The 27584-nt window shown below is 43.0% G+C and overlaps 1 protein-coding gene across 1 annotated transcript in view; it reads left to right on the top strand.

Moving 5' to 3' along the window:
* Nucleotides 1-27584, top strand: part of CHN2 (chimerin 2) — a 142556-nt gene that overhangs the window by 13364 nt on the left and 101608 nt on the right. The window contains exons 2-4 of the mRNA XM_021718025.1: nucleotides 3365-3396; nucleotides 8094-8207; nucleotides 10856-11141. Coding sequence (XP_021573700.1) covers nucleotides 11004-11141 — 138 coding nt within the window. The 5' untranslated portion in view covers nucleotides 3365-3396; nucleotides 8094-8207; nucleotides 10856-11003. The remainder of the gene's footprint in view (nucleotides 1-3364; nucleotides 3397-8093; nucleotides 8208-10855; nucleotides 11142-27584) is intronic.

Here is a 27584-nt window from a genome sequence, read left to right as displayed (position 1 = left end):
TTACTTTTTATTTATCAGCTGTCTTCTGTCTCATTCACACTTACTGAAGAGAATCTCATACAATTGGAAACTGAAATTCAGAGCCACAGTTTCTTTAATAAAACAAATCTGGATTTCACAGGTGGGGTCTTGGTTTCCGTTGGAGGCAGACATGGAAGCTCATCTGGGGAATGAGCTGGGTTTCTCTAAAGCACTGCTGGGTCACAACAAAGAGGTTACCATTTCTCGGCAGGTTCCTTGTCCCCAGGAGACCTAACCCCCAGTCGACTCTGTGTTGTCTGGATCTAAGTATCCAATATTATCCAACCTGAAGAAATATGGATGTTCTATGACTTTTCTAACTTTTAACTTAAACATTAAGCTCTTGGCTGGCTTAAAGCTTAGTGAAGTAAACAGTTAGAGACTGTTTAGACTTGCGATCCAAAAGTTTAGAAAAAAGCAAGAGGTTTGGGGTTTTTTAAAAATCCCAACCATTATCTCTATTTTGCTTTAATATTAACAAGGAAAGTTATATTTTCTTTAAGAGTTACAGGACAACAAATGGAAGAGAGACTGAATTGGATTACTATTGAAACAGACCCTGACTAGTAGGAGCAGCGATCAGATGACCAACCATATCTTTCATCATTACTCTCTCTTACTTTCATCCTCCCCCTCCCCCATGTAAAGTTGTCCGATGCATGGATGGGAGGGAGGGAAGGAGGGAGGAAAAAAGGAAAGAAGGGCGGAAAGAAGGGACTAGGATGCCTAGTTACATAGGGAGGGAAGGAGAGAGGGAGGGGGGACAGACAGACCAGGATGTCTAGATATGTCTAAATTTCAGATAAACAAGAAATTATATTTTAGTACATGTCTTATGCAATATTGAGAACCTATTCCATGGCCCTATTCCATGTGTAGTTTGTCCCACACAATTCAGGGTTCTTGTTTTATTTGTTAGGTTTTTTTTTTTTTTAATTTTTAGAGTCAAGATCTTACTCTGTTGCCTAGGCTGAGGTGCAGTGACACGGATCATGGCTCACCACAGCCTCCTGGGCTCAAGTGATCCTTCTGTCTCAGCCTCCCAAGTAACTGGGATTACACGCATGCGCCACCTCACCTGACTCTTCTTTTTTTTTTTTTTGGGTAGACATGAGGTCTCACTATGTTGCCCAGGCTGGTCTCAAATTCCTCAAGCAAGCCTTGTACTTCACGCTCCCAAAATGCTGGGATTACAGGCCAACACTACTGCGCTTGGTCTCTAGTGGTTTTCATATGCAGACGGTTTGTCCCTCAGTTGGATCAAACTGTGGACAGTATCTTATTTGGTATCCCTGAAGGCACCAAAGATATTGACTTCCATGCTTGGAGGCCTCTGTTAGATTACTCCCTAAGTGTTTCTCTCCTGCTGAAGCACAGAATACCCCCAAGCACCTCATTCCTTTCCTCTCTGCACCTGCAAGGTCATTACTTCATAAATAACTACTGGCCTGAGTACAGAGCCCTCAACATAATGAGTGTGTTATATATTTTTATGATTGATTGATGAACTGAAAGCAATTTATTGTCTTGTTAAGAATCAATTAAATTCAACATTTATTAACTACTAACCTACATGCCAGGAGTCAGTAGCAGGCTCTATTACCATGCTGCCCATTTGGGAAGTTAGATTAATTACTCTTCCCCTTTTGGGGAAACAAGAAAATACAGAAAAGGAATAGGATTCGTAGCTACATCCAGATTTTGTAAACTTGTGTTATGGCTCAGCCAGAAAGACGGACTTTTTAAAAAATTGTTCTCATAGGTAGGGAATCACCTGGAGTTTTGGAATAATGCCTCTCAAAGAATGGAGAGTAATTTTGCTGTTTTATGTTGTCTACTTCCACTGGCTTTTCTTGTATGGCATGCTGTTTTTGCAGTCCCATGTCTACAATATTGTAAAAGTAAGAAAGAACTTCGAAAGTTGCCAGTAGAGTGATGTAAGTGATACAAGATTCAGTTCATATTAGAAATCTTACCAGCACATAGAGTAATGGTACACATCATTTCCTGAAAGACATCAGATAATAGCAGACCTTTTCGCACACTTTATGCTTCTATTAATGATATTATTTTAATCTTCCTTCACAAATGACACCGAATGGGCTTCGAACCTTGAAGATGGAGAGTCATGAGTGCCCTTCTTGGTTGGGTAATTTCCAGGTGTAAAATGCACAGAAGAGTGAGCACGTATTTAGAAGTGATGATTCGTTTTATACCAGCTAGGATTGTCCTGGGCAGGATTGTGGGTGTGATCCTCAGTGCCTTAGCGCCCCCTTTCTGAGCTTTTTTCTCTAGTCCCTGGCACTCTGCAACCCACTCAGATCCCCTGCATCCTCTGGGGGGTGGAGCCAGGTCAGGTAAGTGCCCTGTATCAGCAAAATTCTGTCACTGCCCGTCCCAAAGCCCTGTTGAGAAAACTGCTCATTTGACTGTAGGAAGAAATGACTGTAACTAAAATAGCTGCCAAGCTCCTATTCTACACCAGTGAATAAACATAAACTTGCTGCCATATATATAACCATTCATTGAAATTTATAAATTAATGTGGCTCTACTATATATATTGAGTGTCCCTGGAGTTAGGCTAGAAGACCAAAAGCTGAACACGAGGATTCATGTTGATTTTTCACCAGCTCCAACACCACAAACATGAGAACACAAAGTTCTTATGAAAATATATTATCATACATGTGAGAAAAATTCAATATGATAACCTCAAGGCTAAAGCTGTGATTGCAAAATATTTCCTGGAATGTTTGTATTTTAGTCAAATTGTAAATCTCTTCTGTATCCTGTTCTTCTGGCATCAAATGAATTTCAGTTCATTAGACCTGTGTTGAAAAAACAAGAATGATAGAATATTGATTTTATTTGGAAAGAGATCAAGTTAAACCTGTCTTATTTCTTAATCCAGGTACACTCCTTGATTTTATTATAAATAATTAACAAAACAATTAGACAGAGATTGAAATAAATGCTTATGTTTTATTTATGCTAGACATAGTTGTTTTATCCTTCAGGATGAAGTCCTATAATATCTTTATAAATCCTTTAATATTAAAATAAGCATCACTTTGTTTCCTTTGAAAATTATTTTATTGGGTGATTGGGTTTGGGTGGGAAATGAGCTAATATTTAGAGAAATGTGGTGATTCTAGATCATTCCTATCTAAGACAGTGGAATGTGTTGATTAACTCCATAGTATCACAGACCTCTGATTTGAGGAATAAAATCTGTCATAAAATTACTATGAGGACTCTAGTTCTGTTTATTTGTGTAGCAGTTGTAGCTAGCTGATTTGAATTCAAATGCATTATTAATATTTTTCTTCTTTTTAATATAGGTGGAAAACAGACCAAAATATTATGGAAGAGAGTATGTATTATACTATTCTTTGTTTTAATAATTTAACAAGTAGTCATTTCATGTATCATTTAAATATTAAATATTAAAAATTCTTTGATAGATGGTCATCATCACATGTCTATCGTGTAAGAGTTTAATAATAAGTATAAATGCAATCAGACTCCTTTGTATTGAATTTTTGAAATAACACTCAGGTGCTTGGTTTCCATTAACATGGGAGGGAGAGTGTCTCATGCTACATTTCTCTCCACAAAAGCAGCCACTGAGTGCCTAGCAAGTATTTGAAATGTAAAGTAGCATTTTTCATCATTGAGGCTCTCTGCTAGCATTTTACTTTGCCTTTTACCTCAACACAATATAAACATTTACGGTGTAATAGATCATACATTATAGCTGAATTCTTGACTTGGTGTCCCTCAATAAACGCAGTGGTCAGGGAAGGGCTTTTTTTCATCCCACTCCCCTGCAGTCTTGTGAAACCCAAATGATGATTTCTCTTGACTTGGGTTTATTGGCCAAATTGCCTTCATACCATCATTATTATCCTTTCTTCCCATTTTCCTCTTATTTTCAACTCTTGTCTTACTTTCTCAGAAACTTACTACAAAGCAAATATGCGTGACCATAAAAATAATTCATGGTCTCAGTCTGTGGTGTGTAGAAACCCTTACGAGGGCAGGCAGGACTGTCCAGAGGGAGAGGAGAGGCAGAAATCACTTTTCTTCCCAAGTCCAGCCTGGAGATGTTGTAAGGCGAAGTCTCTTCTGAGTCTACCTCTCAAGCTCTCCTGACCAATTTGAAACCTTCTTCCTCTTATTCCCTTACCCATCAGAGCCCCGTGATTAACGACCATCTTCATGGTCCCAGCCCAGTACACCTTCCTAATTGCCACAGCTGCACTTCAGAATCTTCCTTGCTGAACCTTGGAAATTTGGCCAGCACCTCTGGAATACCTGCCCGGGAGTGCTGGCCTCTGCCCTTCTCCACCCACGTCCCTAATGTCTAACCTCCATTATAGTCTGATTTTTTTTCTCAGTATGTATACTGAATTTAGGTTTGGCTTGCAGACAGCACAATTTTTTTTTTTAAAGAGAGGCAAATGAAAAGCTACCATATACACTTTTGCACATGAATTCCTGAAGGAACTCTATTTTGCATATTCTTTTTTGCATATACATTTTATTGAATAGCCTTTTAGTCCTCATCCTTCAACCTCTAATTCATGCAAAATATATGGTAAGAAGAGACCAAAAAGCATTTTCTTAACCATCAAAAGGAACACGTTATATTAGTGGAAAATTATCTTAAAATCTTCAGATTCTGTTTCCCTTTCTTTTTTTCAAAATGAAGGACTTGTTTTTTTCCACTTAGAAAGCGATAAAAAAAAAAAATGATATGTGCTCTACTCAGAAAATGTACATGCACGTTTTTTCCTAAAAGGAATCACAAGAAAAGTACTGATAATTGACATATTTAGAGAGAACTTTTACTTCTATGCTGTTTAATTTTTTACATTTTTTGTGCCTTTCAACTTTTGAATTTTTTGCTGTGCATGGGCATTACTTTTGTTTTTAAGAAGCGAATAAGTTAATACCTGCTAATTTGGGAAAATTAGAAAATAAAAAAAAAATAGAAGGTGGAAAACACTCATTGTCCCACCGTGAAAGGGAATCATCATCTAGTTTTTCACTTCATCTCTTTCTTTCTGTTCTCTGCATATGCTTGCATTTTATAAAATTGCAATCATATGAGATCTATATATATATGTATATATATATATGATATTATAGATCACAGATAATGTGACTTTTTAAAACCATCCTTTAAAAGGATGACAAGCCATAGACCGATTGAGCCTTCAAGTGCACAGAATTGTCTTTTTCTTCTTTTGAAAGATTGAATTCAGCTTAGTTCTTGACACTGCATGTCTGTTGCTGGTGATCACTTAAATTTACCAATTCAAGGGAGTTAAAACTCAAGTTCAAGTGGTCTATAACACAGTAAGGCGATGATAGTTAACTTAACTTTTTGTATATTTCAAAATCGCTAGAAGAGAGGATTTTTGAATGCTCCCAACATAAAGCAACAATAAATGTTTGAGTGATGGATATTTGATTATTCTGATTTGATTATTATACATATGTATCAGAATATCAAGTGAACTCTATAAATATGTATTATTATGTATCAATTTAAAAAATAAAAAATTTTAAACTATGCACAATCAAAATCAAGAATCAAAAGAAAAGAAAATGGCTGCTTTCAGGTTAATGCTTGTTTGGGCGACTCCTTCCTTTCCTCCCACACTTCTCCCCTGGAGTGACCTGGGGCAAGTTCTGCTATGGTCACCCCTGCCCTTGCCTTGTTCATGGTCGGGTTATGTCCTGGACATCCCAGCTTTTGCCCTTTCTGTCTCCGGTGTAGAAGCTTTCCTGTGCCCCCTACCCCATACACACAACCTCACTGACCCAGCATCTGCAAGACTGCCCTCAGGTCTCTTTGCCCAGTCCGCCTGTCCCGCCCTCTCTGGTTCCAGTCAGTCCCTCATGCACACAGGAGTCTTCTCCAAAAGTTCATAGGTTCCAGTGGTCTCACTCACAGCCCCAAATACCTCCGAGCTGGGCTCCCAATAAACTGGCCTACTGATTCCAATCCATACCTGCTCTGCAGGGTCAATTAGGCCCCATGAGCTGGGATCTGCCAAAATCCCTCTGCATTTCCCTCCCTCCAGAACTGGGGACGCTCGTCTTTTAGGGAGGGCTGCAGGGTCATTCTGACATCATAGCACGTTCATCCTTACTCAGAAGAGCGTGGCTCCAAACCCTCCAGGTTTTAACTCTTGTGATTTAAAACCCAGATTTGAGGAGCCAGAAAACCCCTTGCTCCTAAGCCATCACTGCCTCAGACCTTTGAACCAGTTTGAAACACAAAGCGATAGCTCCTTCTGACCGCCTCTTGGATAGAAGTTGCAGCTTGGAAGGTCTACTTTTTAAGGATAGAGGGAGTAAGGAAATAAATACTGTGATAGGTACATTTTTCCTTAAAATGTTATTTTTCTACATTTGTCCTCTAATTTAATTTTTACATTCCTGGGGGGAAACAAAACCAAAAAAAACTTGTCTTGCCAGCATTCCATCCCCTTCTGTCCCTTCCAAAAAAGAAGTATTTCTCAGAGCAGAAAATTTATTCTCTAATTTATTCCCTAGAGTTCTTTAATGGGTAATCCTAGAAAGGGGTGTTATATCCTCTACTGGGAGTCTTGAGTCCCTGGGCACTGGCCTCACCCCTCAACCCTGCTTGCCCACCTTCTGAAATACCAGTTGATCAAATCGACAGTAACTGCCCAGCATAATGGCCCACACATGTAATCCCAGATATGCCCTCTCTCCCTTCCCAGATATGCCCTCCCTCCCTATTCCTCACTTGTTATTTTCACGTTTTTTCCAAATACCAGCAGTATATGAGAGGTTGTATGCATTTCCTCAGCCACAGTTGTTATCATTTGGTGTAGTAGATACTGGGGCTCTGTTCATGGACACACGGTACACTGGAGAATTATCTGGAAAGTTAGTGTTCCTATAGCTGCATCTTTTTGCACCAGTGTAATGGCCCACACCTGTAATCCCAGCACTTTGGAGGCCAAGGCAGGAGGATAACTTGAGCCTAGGAGTTTGAGACCAACCTAGGGAACACAGTGAGACCTCATTTCTACAAAAACATAAAAAAGATTATCTGGGTATGGTGGCACACGCCTGTAGTCCCAGTTACTCAAGAGGCTGAGCCAGAAGGATCACCTGAGCCCAGGAGGTCGAGGCTGCAGTGAGCCGTGACCATGCCACTGCACTCCAGCCTGGGTGACAGAGTTAAACTCTGACTCAAAATAAAATAAAATAAAATCCAGTAATGAAGGGAGCAGCTGTCTTTGCTTAAAGGCAACAGCAAAAGCAGGCCGGTTCCTGACCCAACTCATACCTCGCCCAACTCCTGTCTTACCTCTTTCTCCCTGAAGTCCCTGTCCACTCTCTGGGCCTCCAACAACTGCCTCCAGGTCAAAGTGATCATTGGCCTATTTCACAACCTTCCCAGGTATGCCTCATTTTCTACATGCATGTTTATGGTTTTTTAAATGGTAGAAAAAGAAGATAAATTCCTTTTTAAAAAAGAAAAGTAGTTACATTTCCCAAACATATCCCTAAGCTATTGTTCTCAACATGTAAATAAATAGAGGAATGCTGATTACAGCTCACTCTTCTTTCCGGAGAATGAGCCTCAAAATGAACAACACCGCTGCACCTGAAGCAGGCAGGTTGCTAATCAATAAGTGTTCATTTGCAATCAGGATAACTCACAGTTTCCTGTGTTTGAGCTGAGAGCTAAATTGGTAATTGTTCTTTTGTTATTTCCCAAGGCTTAAAAAAGGAGCCATAGCCTGGCTGTTTGTTTTGATTTTCATTTTCAGCTTGAGAGCAAAGATGATAGCAGAAAGCCAGGTGGACTGGGTATTCTTCCTTTTGTTTGCCTGTCTGAATACTTATGATGTGTGTTTGGGGCGTGCTGAGAGGTGGTTGCAAGTTGCTCAACATGTGCGGTTGTCACTCACCTCTTCACACAGCTGGGAAGCTATCGGTTCTGGGTGGCCCTGCCATCCTTTTGAGCTTGGCCCTTTATGTGTGGTATGTCCAGCAACTATGGTCTTGTATCCTCAGGTTTCACGGGATCATCTCCCGGGAGCAGGCGGATGAGCTGCTCGGTGGCGTGGAGGGCGCCTATATCCTTAGAGAAAGCCAGAGGCAACCAGGATGCTACACGCTGGCGCTCAGGTGAGCTGCATTTTGTTTGTTGTTTTCCTTGCTGCATAAGTTGTTTTCATTGCTGCATAAGTGACTTCCCTGACATTTTTCCCAGTTTTAAAAATAGTGGCAAAATGTACACAACTCAAAATTTACCACTTTTACCAAGGGTAACATTCAATGGCATTAAATACATTCTCTGTGTTGTGCAACCATCTCCATTATCCATGTCCAACACTTTTTCATCATCCCACACAGGAACTCACTGCCATAAACAATCCCTCCCTCCCTATTCCTCACTTGTTATTTTCACTTTGCTTCCAAACATCAGCAGTATATGAGGGGCTGTATGCATTTCCTCAGCCACAGTTGTTATCATTAGGTGTAGACACTGGGGCTCTGTTTATGGACACATGGTACACTGGAGAATTATCTGGAAAGTTAGTGTTCCTATAGCTGCATCCTTTTGCACCACCAAGTTGGCTGAGGGAGCAGCGTTTCTACCTCACTTCCCAGCAGCACTGGTTGAAGGCCTCCTTCACCAGGCCTTTTGTAAGCAACCTTACAAGACCAGTCGTTTATTCACGAGGTTCTCTCAGGGAGAACCCATTGTGATGGCAGTCATGATGCTCCAGGCCATCAAGCTGGTTGAACAGGGCTCTCTTACAGCATTATTTTTGTTCAAGGTCACCTTATGAGTGAGAACGTATGGAACTCAGTTCTTTGTTTCTGTGATAAATCACTGAGTATGATCGACTCCAAATCCATCCAAGTTGCTGCAAAGTTCATATATTTGTCCTGCTTTATAGCTGCATCATATTCCATTGTGCAATATGTACCACATTTTTTTTATCCAGTCCAGCTTCAATGGGCAACAAGGTTGGTTCCATGTTTCTGCTACTGTGAACAGAGCTGTAACAAACATACGTGTGCAGGTATCTTTTTTGTAGAAATATTTGAGTTCCTCCAGATATATTCTTGAACAATTATAATGCTATAAGAAAGTGACTGGCAGTAGTGGAAAACTGTCACGGGGGGTGGGGGGTGGGACTGGCAGTTGAGGGAAGGGAAGGGCATACCTGCTAGGGGAGGGAAGGGCATACCTCATCAACAAGGGTACCTGCATGATCGGTGTTTATATACCTAACCCTTAATTGTACCCCACATCTTTATAATAAATAAATAAATTTTTTAAAAAAAGAACAGGGCTCTCCTGGGCATTTCCCTCAAAATAACAAGTATTGAAAGTCACAATACCAAAAGGACAATGTGTTTACTGCACTTTGTGAGTCTTGGTCAAATATTTTATGTCGTTTGATCCTGTAAGGTCCTGTAAGGTTTCGGGAGGGCAACCAATTTCAGAATTGAGTTGTCTTCCAAAAGTTCCTTGGCAAACTCTCTGGAATTGAAAACACCTTTCTGCATAAAAGGAATGGTATCAGTGGAAGCACTTCCCAGGCCAGCCCACAAAGGTGTGGTTGATGCACCCAGCTCGTTACTATGGCTGTGCAAAGACACTTTTCAAGTTGCTATATGTCTAGAACATACCTTCAATGATGTAGTTATGAGGATGTATTTCAAAAGCTATCAAGTGCTCTAGGTGTGCAGAGTATTTTCCTATCTTCCCAACACCCTAGCAGACTAGCTGGCAGTCCCCATGGGGAATCAAGCAGGAACTGTAAGATGAAGGACCAAAGCCCCCAAGGGGACAGCCAGTGCTAAAGGGAAGAATCCTATAGCTTAGACTGCAGGGATGCTGGCCATGGCTCCGGTGGAAAGCTTAGCACACCTCTCTCTCCTTTCTGGTATAGTAACTAGGGTGAGGGGCACAGGAGGCTACACAAGACATGATGAAGACATAATAATAAGGGGACATGACCTTGACCCAAGGTAGTTGGGGGAGTAGCATCCCCTGCAGAAGTAATTGCCAGGGACGGAGAGGGGGAGGGGTGGGCAAAGGTGCTGCCTAGTTCCCATTCGAGAAATTTATTATGTAAGATATTTGTAAATCAGGTGTTATCCTCTGACTTTTGTGAATGGGAATGATAATATCCCAATGGCCTTAATGGCTTTGTTTTTTGTTTTTCTGAGTCGGGGTTTTACTCTGTCACCCAGCCTGGAATGCTGTGGCATGATCATGGCTCACTGTAACCTTGACCTCCTGGGCTTAGGCAATTCTTCCACCTTAGCCTCCTGAGTAGCTGGAACTACAGGTGTGCACCACCATGCTAGCTCTTTTTTTTTTTTTTTTTGTAGAAGTAGCATCTTGCTATGTTGCCTAGACTGATCTCTATCTCCTAGTCTCAAGGAATTCTCCCACCTTGGTCTCCCAAAGTGCTGGGATTATAGGCATAAGCCATCATGCCTGGCTGGCCTTAGTGATTTCTAGAATCAAATGACCCTATATGACTGCCTGGGGTTAAGCCCCACCTCTGCCTGTAATCTCAAGCAGGAATCCCCATCTCTTCAAGTATCCATTGCCTCCACTGTAAAATGGGAATAATAAATGTATCATCTCAGAGGGTCTCTATAATAGCTAAATGGGGGGGAAAATCACAGCTGCTTAGCCCTGTGACTGGCATACAGTAAGTGCTCAAAAAATGATAACTGTTGTTGCTGTTGTTCCTCACAGTTCTTATTTATAACACTGTTGTAATTCCTCATTCTCTCATGGGCAGGTTTGGAAACCAGACCCTAAACTACAGGCTCTTTCATGATGGAAAACACTTTGTGGGTGAGAAGAGGTTTGAGTCGATTCACGATCTGGTGACAGATGGCTTGATAACATTGTACATAGAAACAAAGGCTGCCGAATACATTTCAAAGATGACAACGAACCCCATCTATGAGCACATTGGATATGCCACTCTGCTCAGAGAAAAAGTATCCAGAAGGCTGAGCAGGTCTAAAAACGAATCAAGGAAAACGAGCGTCACAAATGAAGAGCACACACCGGTGGAGAAGGTGAGCCGTGGGGAATGAAAAGGGTCTTTCCAGTCTTATTTTGTGTTGAGTTACATATGGGATTTGCCAAAGTGGTGGAGGAGGCCCACCTCCACCCAAAGAACTCTAGGATTCTTGTGCCAAAGGAACCTTAGAAATCTTCCGGTTCAACCCCCTCGTTTTACAGATGAGGAAACCGAAGCCCAGACATGTTCAGTGATTTACCCAAACTCATACAGTCAGAGCCAGGGCTTCCACAAAGAATCATTTGTGAGTTTGAAAGAAAATACACTCTGCTAGTGTGTTATGATGAAACATGCTGTCGAAACATGCTTTTAATGGCCATCTGAGGTATCACTGGCTCCACTATTAGTTCCACTCAGCTGGCCAAATACGCGACCTTTTTTCTTTGTTTCTCTTGGGACTGGGTGGTCAGCCATCTCTTGGAAGTGGTCTTACCTCGATAACAGTTTTCACTGACAGATATGGGAGCATAAGGGGTGATAATGGCTATCTCTGGGAAGCTTAGAAAGACAAGATGTCCTTTGCCCCAAAGTTATTATGCCTCGGCGAAGATTAGAAAACTCCTGAGCGGGAGAGTGTGCAGGCTGTGACGGTTGTGGCTGCAGGAGGAGGGGAGATCTGATTTTCCTCTCCAGTAAGTTGCTGTTTATTTGAAAGGCACCACCACAGTTTGCTGGCAGAATTTTGGGAGTGCCCCTTTAGGGACCATCTGCTTTGCCTGGTCCTATCTGTTTTCTCCTGAAAAAAAAGTGACAGTCAGCCACACCAGTCATTCACCATGGAGTCTGTGCTGAGCCTAGCTTCTCTGGCAAGCTAGGACTAGGACAGATATCCATAATGGGTCAGCACGGTCACACTACTCCTTCTGGCGGTTGCTAATACTTAATTAAACCAAACACACCCCACCTCCCCCAACCCCTCCTGCTACTTGTCTGGTGTTAGTGGAACTCAAAGGAATCTCAAGTTAACTGATTCAGCATTGGCATTGGTGGCAGGGAATCACCAAAAAGCCCTTTAATGGGAGGAGGGTGGCCCCATGGTCCTGTTAACTTAATTGATTTGCGACTGGAGCTTTAGAACCTAGGAGAACCTGCCTCAGAATGACATCCATTGAGCAGCTGGCCCATGAAAAAATAATTTGCCATTTTCTTTTTATAACTCCAGTGTCTCCAAAGCACCTGTTTCTTCTCTTACAAGTAATTGATTTGGGAAATTATGGGGTTTCTGATGGTTTACATTTTAACAAAGGGAGAAGGGACTTGAGTCCCAACTTTCAGTTTGTTCCGGTCCAGATGAAAGCCATTCCTTAGTCTGTTTGCAAAATCTGTTCAAAAGTAATTTAGAATAGAAAATATGAAAGCTGACCTTTGCAGCCATGACAAATCAGAAGATGAATTGTAAAATAAATCTCTGAAGCAGTGTTTATATTTCTAAATTAGAGAGCAAAGTCACCAAAAAGGCAATCTGTTACAAACCACAAGCAACACAATAGAACATTTCAAGGAAAAGAGGTGAGCAGGAAGAGTGTCTCTTCTGTGTTTGGGATGGAAGCTTAGATCCTGGGTACTGAAACTGATATTTACAGATCCTTGTCTTCTCCCGAGAGGGAAGTTTGGTGAATAGAAACTGGTATTTCTTGATGGTATTCCTATCAGGAAACTTGTACAACACAATATGTTCTTTCCTGTGGATATGTTTGTATTTATTAAAAATAAATTGTAGAGAAAATTAATAATCTGATTAATAATCACTTCTCATGAACCACTCGCAGCATACTTTTACCTGTTTAGGAAAAGGTAAATTAAGAAAATATTGAAGAAAGAAGTCCAGACTCAGTGAGCAGTTGGATGGGCAGGTGTCAGTGGTGAGAATTTTCTTGGACGCTAATGACAGGATGTTTGGTTGCCCTAAGGAGGCTCTGGACACTGGGACTGGTCTCTTGCTGGGGGCTACTCATTTTGTTAGTAGGTTTGTTAAGTTACTTGGTACGAAACCATCTATTTCTCTTTGACCTGTATTGACAAGTGGAATTATTAAAAGTCTCAGTCTTGCCAGAGATTCTGTTTCCCTTAAGGGCAGGTCAGTGGCCCGTTGCCATGGAGGCAGAAAACTAGAAAAGAGGAAGTGGAAACTTGAATGGCCTGACTGAGGACAGCCTGGGGTACCTGTCTGCTTCTGTAACACCATGCCTTGAAGGTTTTAATGTGTGCAATGAACAATATTTTTTCAAATTCAAACATATCGGAATTTCCGTTACCAGAGTACTTAAATTGTGTTTTCCCACGTATGGGAAATGTATTATTGATCATGTCCAAATGAAACCAGAGAGAACTATGTTACCTGTGAATCCAATAATATTAACAATGTTAATTGGCAAAAAAGATCACCTACTCCATCAGACTTGAGTAGTTTCCAGATTTATCTCCTGTCACAGTTGTTAGTAGTGAACTTGATTTTAATAACTGTAGATGAGGTGGGGAGATGGGGAAGATGCAAAAATTTTTAAAAAGTGTAGTGTTTGGCTAATGGTGATCTGTTCTATTACTGAGTCTTTTCTTAATTGGATTTAAAAACATTGTGATCTATAAGGGCCACCATTTGGTGCATTAATTAGAATGGTCACGTCTGGTGTAATTTCTTTTATGAAATGCCCTTCAGAATGTATTCCCTAGATGGATTATCTACTGACCTACAAACATGGCACTGTAAGCAATAGAGGAATAACAGCAGGATTTAGCATGGGTTCTGACATTTATAGTTCATAAACACATTTCACATATGTGACATAATTTCCTATTTTATCCTTGGAACAACTTTGCCAGGCTCATAGGGCAGGAATCACCATCCTTTTTTTATTGAAATGTTTGCAGTGGTAGGATGAGGAATAGAACCCAGGCTTCCTGATTCCAAGTTCAGAGCCTCTTAAATCTCTTAAGCAGTGGGGCTTCATTCTGTGCTTACTGCCTTTCATGCTTTAAGTAAACACCCTTGTTTAGGGCCATCCCAAGACAAATGATGCTAAAAATCATTCAGCATTTATAAGATCTGTTTTTGAAAATACACTACTATTACCAACTATAATAACTAGTATTTTCTTTTAAAGTATACCCTGCTGAATCAAATACATGTGACAACAATATTTTCAATGGCATATTTTTATTAAATAAATCTGGTTTGTCATGTTAAATTGCATCTGTGTTTTAGTGCTAAGGGGAAAAATTGTCCATATCCTTGGTATAATAAAAGCACATTAAAGAATGTATTATACCTTACCAGTTTATTCATTTTATTATTTGTTATAGCAGCCAAAATTTGAAAGCAACCTAAATGCCCATCAATTTGGGCATTCACTACTTAAGTGAATTATGGTATATTCATGTAAAGGAATACCATACAACGCCAGGAAAATAATGAGAATTCTCCTATGGGCTGGTATAGAAAGCTCCCCTGGAATCATTATGTGAAAAAAGCAACTTGCAGTATATTGCATCTCATATGGTATCATTTGTATGAATTAGAAGACAATTTTTTTTATTTTTAAACTTTTATTTATTTTTTACTTTTTAGAGACAGAGTCTCTCTCTATGTTGCCCAGGCTGGTCTCAAACTCCTGGACTCAAGCGATCCTCCAGCCTCTGCCTCCTGAGTAGCTGGAACTACAGACGCAAGCCACTACATTGGCCAAAAATAGATTTTGTACATGACTTTTTATTGCAAAGTCATAAAATAACAGTTGAAGGATGTTAGAGTCAGTATCATTTGTTGCCTGTGAAGAGGGGAAGTGGGTGTCTGAGGGATACCTGTGGGAAGGAGATTTTTCCCTACTAATATTTTACTCTTTGAATTCTGAACCGTGTTACATGTAGTTCCCTGTTCAAAAATGTAAATAAGAAAAAACAATGCATTTTGTCTTAAATCCACACATGGTAAAGCATACCTGAATAAATAAACGTTTTCTGTACTGAATGTTTAACACACACAGAGAGAGAGAGAGAGAGCAGTCCAGCACTCTGGCCCCCACCATTTCTTCCCAGCTCCTCCCACTGGCTTCCTTCCCATGCTGTAGAATTTTTTCCTTTCTGTTCCCCCTGGGCTCTTTAACAAAGAGTCTGCACTTTGGAAGGCCAAGGTGAGAGTATTGCCTGAGCCCACGAGTTCAAGACAAGCCTGGGCAACTTGGCAAGACCTCATCTCTACAATAAATTCAAAAATTGGCTGGGCGTAGTGGTGTGTGCCTGTAGTTCCAACTACTTGGAAGGCTGAGGTGAAAAGATCACCGGAGCCCAGCAGGTCGAGGCTGTGGTGGCCGTGAGCATGCCCCTGCATTCCTGCCTGGGCAACAGGGTGAGACTCCAACTCAAAAAAAAAAAAAAAAGTCTGTTTATCAGACTTTCACTACAAGCTGGGGCCAGAAGAGGGAGCTGCAGCACCGGGCAGAAGTCACCGAGTTGCCTGCACCGTGTCTGTGCCTGGAGGTGGACTGGCTGTGACTTTATCCTTGGCATCATCCCTACCCCCTACAGACTCCTCAGCTTTGCCCCTGGAACCCTCCCCAGGGATCCTCCCGTTTTCCATGCTCCACCCACCCCCATCCTTTCTCCAACTCAACTCCCAGATTCCTCTCCTTTTTTAGGGCAAGCACTGAAGCCCCCTTGGGTTTCTACTTTCCTCCTATAAAACCAAGGAGAGTGAAATTTTTGGACAGAGGGACCTTGAGTGTCACTGGGATGTCCTCCTTTCTGGGTGGACTGTTTCAGAGGAGGATGACCTCTCCCCTCCCACCCACCTTTTATTTTCTTTTTAAATAATTCTTTTCTTTCCAGCTCCCTTTCTACCTATTGCTTATTTCATCACTTCCACCATGGATTCCTTCTGGCCCATCGGGTATCTTTGCCTAAGAATGATATTACATGACTCTACCTTGTCCTTGAACAGGGGCAGTGGCCAGGCTGAACAAGAAACATCCTGCCCTTGCTTACCAGCCCAAGCCACCGTGGAAGGTGGAGCCCATCCTGAGTGTTTCTGCCCCAGTCCCCTGGTCACCCTTAATGGCGAGTGCTCTGTGGTGACCTTCTGCTCATCCAAGTGTTACTGTTACTGTTGTGATCTTGGAAAAGCTCTCGTGCTTTTTCTACAGGATAGAGTTCACATTCCTCAGCATAACATTGGCAGCCTATCTGAGCCTGGGGGCCCCTCAGGAAGCAGAGCCTGAGACAGAGCCTGGCACAAATGGTTCATTTGAAAAGGCATCCCGGAGGCAGGAGGGAGAAGCCAGAGAGAAAACAGACAAGGAGAGAAGCCTATGTCAATGCACACCATGGAATTGGTCACCTTGTAAGGAGCCATGTAGAATTAGCTCCCAAGAGGAACTAAAGCAGAAGTGTTTCATTTATCACCTCCTGTTCCTTCTATAAGGGGTGCCAGTGAGCTGTCCAGTCCTCCCAGGCCATGTATGCGGAAGAACCAGGTGGCACCCACAGGCTTCCAGGGCAGCCGGTAGGGTCCAGCGCAGCCATCCCTCTCTGATAGAACTTTCTGGACTCAGCCTCTCATCTCTCAACTTTCCCAGCGTTTTGCACATCATCTTTATATCAGTTAAGCATGCCATGTCCTCAGTAATTAATTAATCAGCGGTCCTCAAAGTGTGACCGCCGGGGAACAGCAGTATCAGTGTCACCTGGGAGGCTGATTCGAAATGCACATTCTCGGGCCCCAACCCAGAGCCACTGGATCGAGAACTCTGGGGTGGCCCCCACCAATGAGGGTTATAGCAAGCCTCAGGTGGGTGGTTCCAAGGCTCATCAACTTTTGAGAATCTGTGGTTTCTGTGCCTTTTTCCTCCTCTAGACGTTGGTCAGTTTGAGTCAGAGGCTAATCCTCGGCTGACTTCTTAATTCTAAAACCCAGCACCTCAAAGGCTCATTCTGTGAACACTGGTTGAATGAATAAGGGATGGATAGCATTAAAAGTGTAACAAATTGCCTCAAATTCACCCCAAGGAAGAGTGTATCTCTTCAGGAGGGCCAGTCGTGTCTCCCAGCCACTCCTCTCCCCCCGGGCTCCTTCCTCCCCTGGACTAAGGTCTGGCCTTGGCCACATTGTAGCATCATAAGCAATGAGACCCTGGAGGAGAAGGGGGGTCTTGGGGACCATCTTGTGCAACCCTTGTGCTTTAGAGAACAGGTAACTGAGGCACTTGGATCTACAGAACAGACTCAGTGATCTATCACAGAAACAGAGAACTGAATACCACATGTTCTCATGCCTAAGTGGGACCTGAACATTAATCACATTAGCACAAGGGAGGGATCGGCAGTGGCTGGGCACTGCCAGAGGAGGGAGGTACGTAACAACACAAAAGGTACCTGGTCCCAAACCAGGGGAAGTGAGGGCCAGTTGGAGGCCCAAACTTCACCCGCATGCAGCTTACTGGTGTAGTTAACCCTTACTTGTACCCTACATTTCTATAATAAAATAAAATTTTTTTAAAAGAATAAATACTATTTCAAAGACATGAAGGAGGCTCGGACAGGCAAAGATGCCTTAAAGCGACCTGCTACTTAGTAGAGTTAAGATCTTTGAGGCTTGCAGGTTATGCCTGCAAGACTCCTATGATGAAGCTCTGGGAAGTAAAACATGAATTCAGAGAGCAGACATTCTAGATCCCAACAGGAAATGGTAGGTACAGTCTCCTGGGATGCAGACAGCATTTGCTTGAGGAAGGATCTTTCCCCGGGGCTGGCCCTGGCAGGAGTGTTCTCCTCCCCAGTGTTGGAGGGGCCAGGGACAGTGTGAGGGCAACTGGACTTTGAGAGCAGCAGTGGGGACTTCCGCTAAAGGAGGCCTTGCATGGGGGGGGCTTCCACAGGAGAGGGATCCCACGGGGGTGGGGGGATCCCACAGGAGGGGTGTTTTCATGGGAAAGGCACTTACATAGGAGTTGGGCTTACAGATGAGGGGCTCCCACTGGAGGAGGGCTCTCACAGAAGAGGGGTTCACACAGAAAGGAGCTCACACAAGAGTGGGGCTCAAGTGGGGGGTGCTTCCATAGGAGGGTCTCTCTTGGGAGGGCTTCTCTTACTGGAGAGGGCTACTTCAGGAGGGGGTGCCCACCGTCCAGCAGTAGTGCAGCCCTGAACAGCTGACCACCAAGGGGAAGGGGAAATGCCCCAGTTTCTCCCACCCTTTGATCTTGTGCCTGTACTTCCCATTGGGCAAACCCAGCTGGAAGCCACAAGGCAAAGGAACCAAGGGATTTGGTCCACAGGGGTCAGCCCCCCACCAGGCAAAAGCAGGACAGGGGATGAACATGAGATGGGGGATGCGGGAGAGAAAAACCGATGTGCCGTGCGCACACAGCACAGCCCTGTTCTGATCAACTAGATCAACTAGATGGAATTCACCAGTCTCAGAAGCCAAGATGGGCGTTCACACTTGATGCTAAGGTCAACTTTTTCTGGGGTGGAACCCACGACAGCGCCACTGTAGAGGGGATCTGGGTCCGGAGGGTGGGGAGGCTTTTGGCTTCATTGAGGACAATGGTCACAAACATGGTGTTGCCTTTGGTATTTCACCAAGCAGAGGTACTGTGTTCATTTGCCAGAGAAAGAGCCTGAATTGTTCATGCAGGAAGCATTGAGGAGTGAAAAAAGATAACACTCGTATTACAGGGTCTGGAGAGCCTGTCGATTTTCCCTGCAGGAGGTCCCTTGGAAATAATATGTAACTGACATAACCAGTCTTTTCTCGGAATCAGGGTAAATGAAGATGAGCCTCACTTAGCTAGAAAATGTGACAGGTTCAATGATGACTCCGATCATCCATCTTCCTTGCACTTGCAGTCATAGAGTGGAACAGGATAGAGCCATGTGAGCGTGGATGTGAACTCGAATTACATCTGCTCATGAAACCAGGTTTTGCCAAGCACTATTTTAAATCAGAATCCTCTAGCAATGTGGAACTTATCACGAAATCTGCACAAGAGCTGATTGGGTTAGGCTGATGATTCTCAAACTGGCTGTAGGCTGTTGGAATCACCCTGGAACCTTTAAAAACAATACCCATGTTCAGCCCCTCCTGACCTGTGGAAAGTCTTCACTGGTGAAATTCAAGTATCTCTATTTTTAAGGCTCCCCAGGTGATTCTAAATGCAGAAAGGAGTTGAGAAGCTGGGTCAGATTAAAGGTGAGACAGAAAACTAAGGGTAATCAGACATTTACTTGGGGGAGTGTTTTCTTCTAAGGACGCCTGTCCCATGTCCTCTCATGCCTCTTATGTTTCTGAAACTCTTTTTTGTTCCTAAATTAGATCTCAGCGTTCTTCCTTTACCTCTATATACACACAAAAAAAAATCCCCCGTGAAAAATGTGTTTAGGATAGTTCACTCTGGTGTTTATGGTTACCCGAGTTGATCAGAGATTTACTTCGCTCCCTTTTTCCTAGCTCCTTTCCCCAGATTATTGGCTAAAATTTAACTGATGTAAAACAATTAGCTGAAGTTGAATGAAAGGAATTTAATAAAGGGACAAAGACAAATCAGTGTCCCTTTTATAGGGTCCAGCTTTAGGTTGATAATGTTATCAGAAAGCATCTCTTTTTACCAGTCTCTCACTGTCAGTGTTCTCAAAGCTAGACTTTACAAAAACAGAAGGGAAAAGTCATCCTAATACACTCAGCGTGTGTTGTTCTAAGATGGGCCAAACCCTTATTTGTCCCCACTAAAAATCTCTCTAGGAAACAGCTAATTTAGAGACGCAATCCGTGAGGAAGTATTTTCTGTGTAAACAGCGCCATCTTGTGGCTTATGGGAGAGTTACATGCTGGTGACATTCGAAGGACCAAACCTGACAGATGTGAGAGTAATGAGCGAGAACAAATTTGCAGCAATGAACCTGCTGAATCGTCCCCATTTCCTCAGGTTTTATAGTACAGCTCTGGCTGTGCAATGGCTGGGGGGGGTGTGTGTTTTATAGTTTGTGCTCATTCCCTGCATAAGCATGTGGGCGACTCTGCCTGCCTGCGATATTTACATATAAAAAATGGTCCCAGGGATCCGATTCGCTGGGATTCTAGTCCAGAGGGGCTCAGGCTTCTTGGCCTCAGGACTCCTTTGTGCTCTTTATTTATTTATTGAGAACCCCAAAGAATAAGTATGTGGGTTATGTCTTGATATTTACTGTATTAGAAAGTAAAACAGTAGCACTTTAAATATTTATTTCTTTAAATATAATAGTAATAAACCCATATGTGTTCGTGTAAATACTATACTTTTGCAAAAGTTTACACTGTTTCCCAAACTAAAAAAACAGAAACAAAAAAGGTAGTGAGAATATTGGCATTATTTTTACATTTTTGTAAATTTCTAGTGTCTGGCTTAAAAAACAGCTGGGTTCTCACATCTGCTCCTGTGTCTACCCCTGTGACAACAGTGTTTTGTGTGAGTTATAGGAAGACGCTCTGGCCTCACACAGATATATAAATGGAAAAAAGAGGAATGTGTATAGCCTTTTTAGGTAAATGTGGGTTTTAAAAAATATACTGGCCCACAACTCAGCCAGTGACTGTTTCTTAAGAGGTTAGTTGCAATGTCAATCACTAAAGAAGGCAATTGCTATGGTAAAATTTGTTTGACATCATGGACTCTCTGAAAGGATGTTGGGGTCCCCCAAACATGGGTGAACCACACTTTGAGAATTGCTGCTCTGGGCAGACATTTGAGGATAAAAAGGTCACCTTTTAGAGAAGTTTCTGTTCATACATCTCCAGGGAGATGTTTGGAAGGAATTATCATGCTGCTTTTATCACCTTTGACTGTGGGAGGTAAATGATGCTGTCACCTGGGATCGTCGTTCACCTGCAGAGACTGAGCAGGGAGTGAGGAGTCTTCATGATTCTGGATCCAACTCACAGGGCATCTCTCCTGATTATGAACTCAAAGCTCTTTCCTGTGGCTCTCACGTGGGGTGGGGGCAGAGGGGGAGACTGAGACTGGGGCCTCTGTCATTTGGAAACAAGTAATTCTGACATGTGCTCCCAGTGAAGGGCTGCCCACCAAGTCTCATGCTTTTCCCTGTGCAGATGAGAAACTGAGACTCGAAGCTCAAGGTGATATCATATGAGGGAGGTAGGAACATAATTTTGGCGACACCTGTTATTTTCCTTCTTTGACTTCACACAGTGTGTTACCACTTTCTTCTCCCGTGCTTCTCCTGCCACCATCTTTGCGTCTGTTCCATCAGGACATATGGGTCTGTCCACCTCACCCCCATAGTGTGTGCTGTCATTTTCATCATTTAGAACCTACAACACACCCTCTTCTGGAAATTGCACCCAGAGCCACCTCAGTTTAGGAGCTTCTGGTGGAGTCAAACTTGTCCCCGTTCCCAGAGGTGGATCTGTGATCCAAGGCTGAACCAAGGGATCCTGTGTCGCTGGCTGTAGTGGTTGGTTCAAGAGTGGACGTGTGGTCAGGTCAGAGCCCATGAGACACAACTAGACTTTTACCACAGATGGAACTTGACCATTCCTTCTTCGGTGTCTACATGTTCTCAACTTCCATCACCTGTTCTTCTGATGACCTGTGAAGTCCCACGTCCCATAGGGGGGCTCTCAGGCCACATCCAAAGCTGCAAATGGTGCCAAATAAAACTGGAGAGTTTTATTTTTTTTCTGATGATTTTTTTCCTTTTATTCCTCGTTTTATTTTAATAACTTTAGGGTAGACAAATAGTTTTTGGTTACATGGATGTACTGCATAGTGGCAAAGAAATCTGGGCTTTAATTGTACCCACCATTCCCACCCATGTGCATACCCAAGAGGCGATTTTTCATCCCTCCACCCCTACTCAACCTCCCCCTTCCGAGTCTGCAATGTCCATTATATCACTCTATATGCCTTTGCAAATCCTTATGTAGCCTTTATGAATTAAAGGCTTGGCCTATAGGAATTTGTAGGGGTAGGTATGGGATTCCAGGTCAACTGCCGGGAAGAGGATTTTGTGCCCTGAATAATTTCCATTGCTGTTCGTGGAAATGAGACTATCAAGGCCACATTTTAGGTCATTTTCATGGCCTCTGGAACAGTTGCAGAACTGGCATTACTCATTTCTCAAGAATGAAATGTCTGGCTGGGTTTTATGATGATAGTTTATAAATGTCCCCACTAGTTTTGTCTTTCCTTATACATGATCGCTTTGAAGTTTCTGGAAAGTTAATATTTCACTTTGTCCCTAGTCCCCATTTATGAACTTAATGAAGTCCAACCATCAGAAGAATAAGTTAAAGTTTACACATGCAACTTTTATTGTTTTCAAGTGATTTGATGGTTTACAAAAAATCATTTAAGAAGTCAAATCACTGGTCATTTGTGGCAGATACTTTAATAGTCAAGCTGAAAGTCAGAAATAAGACACAGAGCTATGGACTAGACATGCCCCAGTACATCAGTAACAGACTAAAGGCAGTTACATTGTCATGGTGTAAAACAATTCCTGATACAAGGGACTTCTATCAGGTTCAATCCCAAATGATTCTAGGAAACTTATTGTACCACCAGAAGAACTTCACATTTATTGAGCATGCTATAGTTTTTAATCTATCATAAATTACATGATTTCATTCAGCCTCATAACAACCTTTAGGGTTACTCCTCCTTGCCAGCAAAGAAGTAAGAAAACTGGGGTTTGGGAAAGCCAAGTGATTTGCCCAGGGTCATAGATCTAGTAACTTGCAGGTCATATAACTAATTGCCCACGAACTAGAACATGGCTGATCTGACTCTGAACAGGCTGTGCTTTCCACTGGGCCACGTTGCCAAGGTCAACAGGTTTGCTGCACATCTAACCGTAAAGCTTCTAAACAAGGCCTTCTGTTAGGAATTATTTCCCTCTTCAAGTATCAGTCCTCAGTCCCTCTGTGGCTTGACCCTGATCATCTTTTGCTCATGACTCCTTTGTTCTTATGAAGAAACAGGCATGGCTGAGGGAATTCCTTAAGAAGAAGTGTTCATTACAGACAAACATGCCTGTCTCTGTAGTTTCGAAGAGAAAAACCCCTATGTGCATTTTTAGCCTTGAGCTATATGAATTTTAAAAAGATTCAGCAGTATCGTAAAGCTTCGTATACCTTTGCTAAATCCCAAAGTGAGAGTATGAGATGCATGTCTACAGACACAAGCCTGCATCTCACTTCTTCCAATCATGATGGAATGAATTGGGATGAGAAGAAATTGAAACTCTAGTTGCCCTCATGAATGTTAGGAAGTCATGCCCGATCCAATTCTTCCTCCATGTCACTTTGATACACCCACTGAACTCAGGGATTGTAAAATGAGATACATAGAGTTTTGTTTTTTTGTTTTTGAGTTGGAGTCTCACTCTGTCGCCCAGACTGGAGTGCAGTGGCCGCTCCCGGCCACCGCAGCCTCGACCTGCTGGGCTCCGGTGATCCTTCCGCCTCAGCCTTCCAAGTAGCCGGAATTACAGGCACGCGCTACCATGCCCGGCTGATTTTTTGATTTATTGTAGAGATGAGGTCTCGCTGCCCAGGTGGGTCTCGAACCCGGGGGCTCAGGCAATCCATTCACCTCAGCTTCCCAAAGGCGCGAGATTACAGGCTGAGCCACCGAGACCAGCTTACATAGAGATTTTAATTCACTAGATTTGTTTTCCCTCTAGTAAGTTGAATGTAAAAACCAACTGGGTCACAGGGAATGGAAGAAGTGCTATCATTCCCCGGGTGGCTAATGCATACCAGGCATGGTAGTGGTGGCTTTCTGTGTGTCATCTCCTTCTGTCCTCTCAGCAGCTCTGGGAGGGAGAATGGGGTGACTAAATGTGACTTATTCATGACCACCAGGCTGGCAGGGGAACTGGAAGCCAACCCCCCAGTTGTCCTGACTTGAAAGAAAGCCTCTTCAAGAGTGACCTCTCAGGGTAGCATTCAAGACCTTTTCTGGCCCTGTCCTCATCAACCTGCACTCATATGTACATGTCACCCCATCTACTCCTCACCCCAGCTGTGACAAGAGGTCAGCAAATCCCAGCAACGGAAGTTTCCTGAGTCCAGCAACTGGATTACTGCCCCTCGGTCCTGACAAAGCGTTTTCCAGTTCTCTGCAGTGTTCCTTCCCCCCTTTTTCCCATCCGCATGATCTGACTTGGGGAACTCCGACATGTCTTTGTAGACCAAGCCCAGGCAAGTCCTTCAAAGTCTCTCCTAACCGTACCAAGCCTTCCTCGATCACACCTTCCTTTGTTGACCTCACGGTAGCTTAGATAATAGCTCCCGTGGCACTCAGTGCCCTGCACCAGAGGTTCGTTCATTAATCCATTCATACCTAACTATTAATAATTAATAATAATAACAATTAAATATTCATTGGGATCTTAATCCATGCCAAGCACAGTGCTGACCAACTATACTCACAATGACTAGCTCAGGATGGGCCAGTGACACAGTGCATTAAGTCAGCCCCAGGGTGTTTGCTAGAAGAATTGAGAAAGAAGAGAACCCTTTCTGCCTGGGCTTGCTAACATGGAGTGAGTGGTCACTCGGTCAACACTTGGGTTATCTAGACGTCTGAGAACGAAACCACAAAAGAAAACTGATCCCAGAGATAGAGGGAGTGTCAAACTGAGAGTGATTCTTGAGAGGATCATTTGGGGAGTTCCAGCCTGGGCTTTCTGTGCTGATCCATTTCGCTTTTCATTGTTTTAGTGCTAATTCAATTGGGGTGACTGTTTCCTGTATGCCAGAAGAGCCCAAATGGAGTCCTAACACAAAGTAGGCCATGTCTGATCGAGAAGACCCTTCTAAGGAAGGGAGTATTGGGTGAACCTTGGGGGTGGGGTTGGCAGAGGGAGAGGACTAGGTGGGGGAGGGAAGACAGACAAGATGGGTGGGCTTGGGACGGGCCACATAAACAGGCGCTGAAGTCTAGACTTCATGCCCGAAAGCCTTGGAGAGCCTCCAAAGGCATGATTTTTATAGGAGGATAAATTGGAAAGGACAGAGACTGGGGCACTAGGGAGGCGGAGGCAGTCATCCTGAGGCACCTATGCTTCTGCTTTCAAAAGCTAGACACTGTAGGCACATTTTTTAAAGCCCACCTTTTCCATTTTTGAAATGATGACACTATTACCAAAGTGAATTTATCATCCCGGCCTTCTAACTTGTGAAGGCCTAAGTTTGGTTAACTGTTTTTCACAAGTTTTACTAGGTTTGGGGTGGGGGATGGGAGAGAACCAGAAGCCCATAGTTCCACTTGTGTAGATAAATCGGGCCCACAGAGCTCCGTGAACCCACAGGGCTTATCTGTTCAAGACACGGCCTTCTCTACACCAAAGCCCTCTGCCATTTCCCTTAAACATGCACTGGAAGAAGTGTTTGTTAAATGAATTAGTGTATTTGCATTCTTCCCTCATTCCACCTCTTACCCGCAAAGAGAGAACTATAGTATGTGCCTTTCTTAGAAAAGCTGTGGACTTTAAAAATTAGTTATGTTGGATTTGATCATAAAATAAAAATATTCATTAACCTGGACTTCACAAATGCTAACCTTTAATATCTATGAAAAAGTTACCTACAAATTAAATAGTTTTAAAGGATATTGAAATGGAAATGGTTATTGCTTAAGAGAGCAAAGGTTTTCTTCCAATCAGTGAAAGTATACAGTTTAAAATAGGGTGAGAAAGACAGCAGTGTTTAGGCTGCTAATCATGTTTGCTCGAGTCCAGTGGCTCTCAAATTTTAGCATGCATGAGAATCTCCTGGGAGGTTTGTTCATGCACAGAGTTCCAGCCCTCCCCCTATTGTTTCTGTTACATCAGTTTTCTAAGAGATGCTGATGCTTGTTGGCCCAGGGACCACAGCTTGAAACCACTGGTCTGGGCAGTAGAGTAGTACAGTTATGATGTACATGAAGCAACTGAAGTTTTTTCAGATTATGGGAAGGAGTAAAAAAATAGATATGTAATATATAATCATATATATAAGAGATGCAAAAAATAAGTATGCACATTTTAAGAGATGCTATCTGTGTATTATTTTTTGAAGTTCAGTTGAATTACAGTAGCAATGTGTAGCATGGTATTCACTCAACCATGCTTCTGCCATTTTCTTTGTCCTGCCTATTACATGGTGACACTAGCATTCATTTGATTAATGCTGTCTTTTGAGCGAATGTCATACTTAAAATGTGTATCCATTTTTTGGGCACCCCCTGTATATGTGTGCATATGTGCATATATTTTCAGCATTTTAAAAAATATTGAGATGGGGGTCTCACTATGTTGCCCAGGTTGGTCTCAAACTCCTGGTCTCGAGTAATCCCTCTGCTTCAGCCTCCCAAGTTGCTGGGATTACAGGCGCTCGCTCGGCCTCCGGCATTTTTTATACTTACTTTCCTAGAATGTAAGGAAATTGTATCTTAAATCTTCTCTAAAGAGTCATTGCTTTTATGTAACATGTTCCCTCCCATTATGAACTCCTCAGTGGCCCCTGCAGGGTGTCCCCATAGAGGAGGTGTGGCCCAGTGGTTAAGAGCCCAGGCTTCAGGGCAGTGGCTGTGTGGCCCTTGACAACGTTCTTGAACTCCCTGTGTGACACTTTCCTCATGTGAAAATAATCAAACTACCTCCTCGGGAGCTCACATAGTGACTCAGTTAACATAGGTACTGGTCCTGACATAAGATGGGTACTCTGTAAGACTAGCCATACTGTGCCCATCCCCCCCCACACACACACCTTCATCATGACCTCCCCCAATGCCCCGTCACTGTGAACCTCTCAGCCAAAATCCCTCTCCATCCTCTTACCTGGGCCTGTGCTCCCCTGCCTATGATAGACAGTGAGATCCTGAGTTGTCTCCTCCTTCTGACACTGAGTGGTGCCGGCTCAGAACAAGCTCCTCACTAAGGGAGAAATTGTGGGACTCTCCTGGGAGCTCTCCTAATCCTCCTTACCCCTCCTTTGCACTCCTGGGAGCCTCTCACCCGTGCCTTCCTTAGGAAACTTCCCCCGCTGCTGTCCCTTGCTAGGTTCTCACCCGCTCAGGTGCTCAGGGTCAAGGGCTGTGTCTCACTCTACTCAGTGGCCCTGCAGGATGCACTGTGGCTAAGGAGCTGTTGCACCTACAAGGCCTCTTTAGTCAGTGTTTGTTGAAGGAAGAAGGGAAGACAAGCAGAGAAGGAGGGAGGGAGGGAGGAATTCGTCCAAGTTACTCCTTGTCTGTGTGACATTTTTACTGTCACTTTTGAAACTAGAGGAAAATTCATTAGGCAGAAAACTTAGGAATCATTTAGGTTGAGCCATGTGCAACTGTTGATACTTGACTGAGCTATAAAAAAGGCAATTTCATGTGGTTCCAACTAATATCTATTGATATGAGTGTATTTGAACCCTGGTGAGTATAACAAAATTTCCTTGTCATAATATAAACCA

Source organism: Carlito syrichta, unplaced genomic scaffold (genome assembly GCF_000164805.1).
Source record: "Carlito syrichta isolate Samal-C Ts95f unplaced genomic scaffold, Tarsius_syrichta-2.0.1 Scaffold311717, whole genome shotgun sequence".
Taxonomy (NCBI): domain Eukaryota; kingdom Metazoa; phylum Chordata; class Mammalia; order Primates; family Tarsiidae; genus Carlito; species Carlito syrichta.
This window is presented reverse-complemented; position numbering and strand designations above follow the sequence as displayed.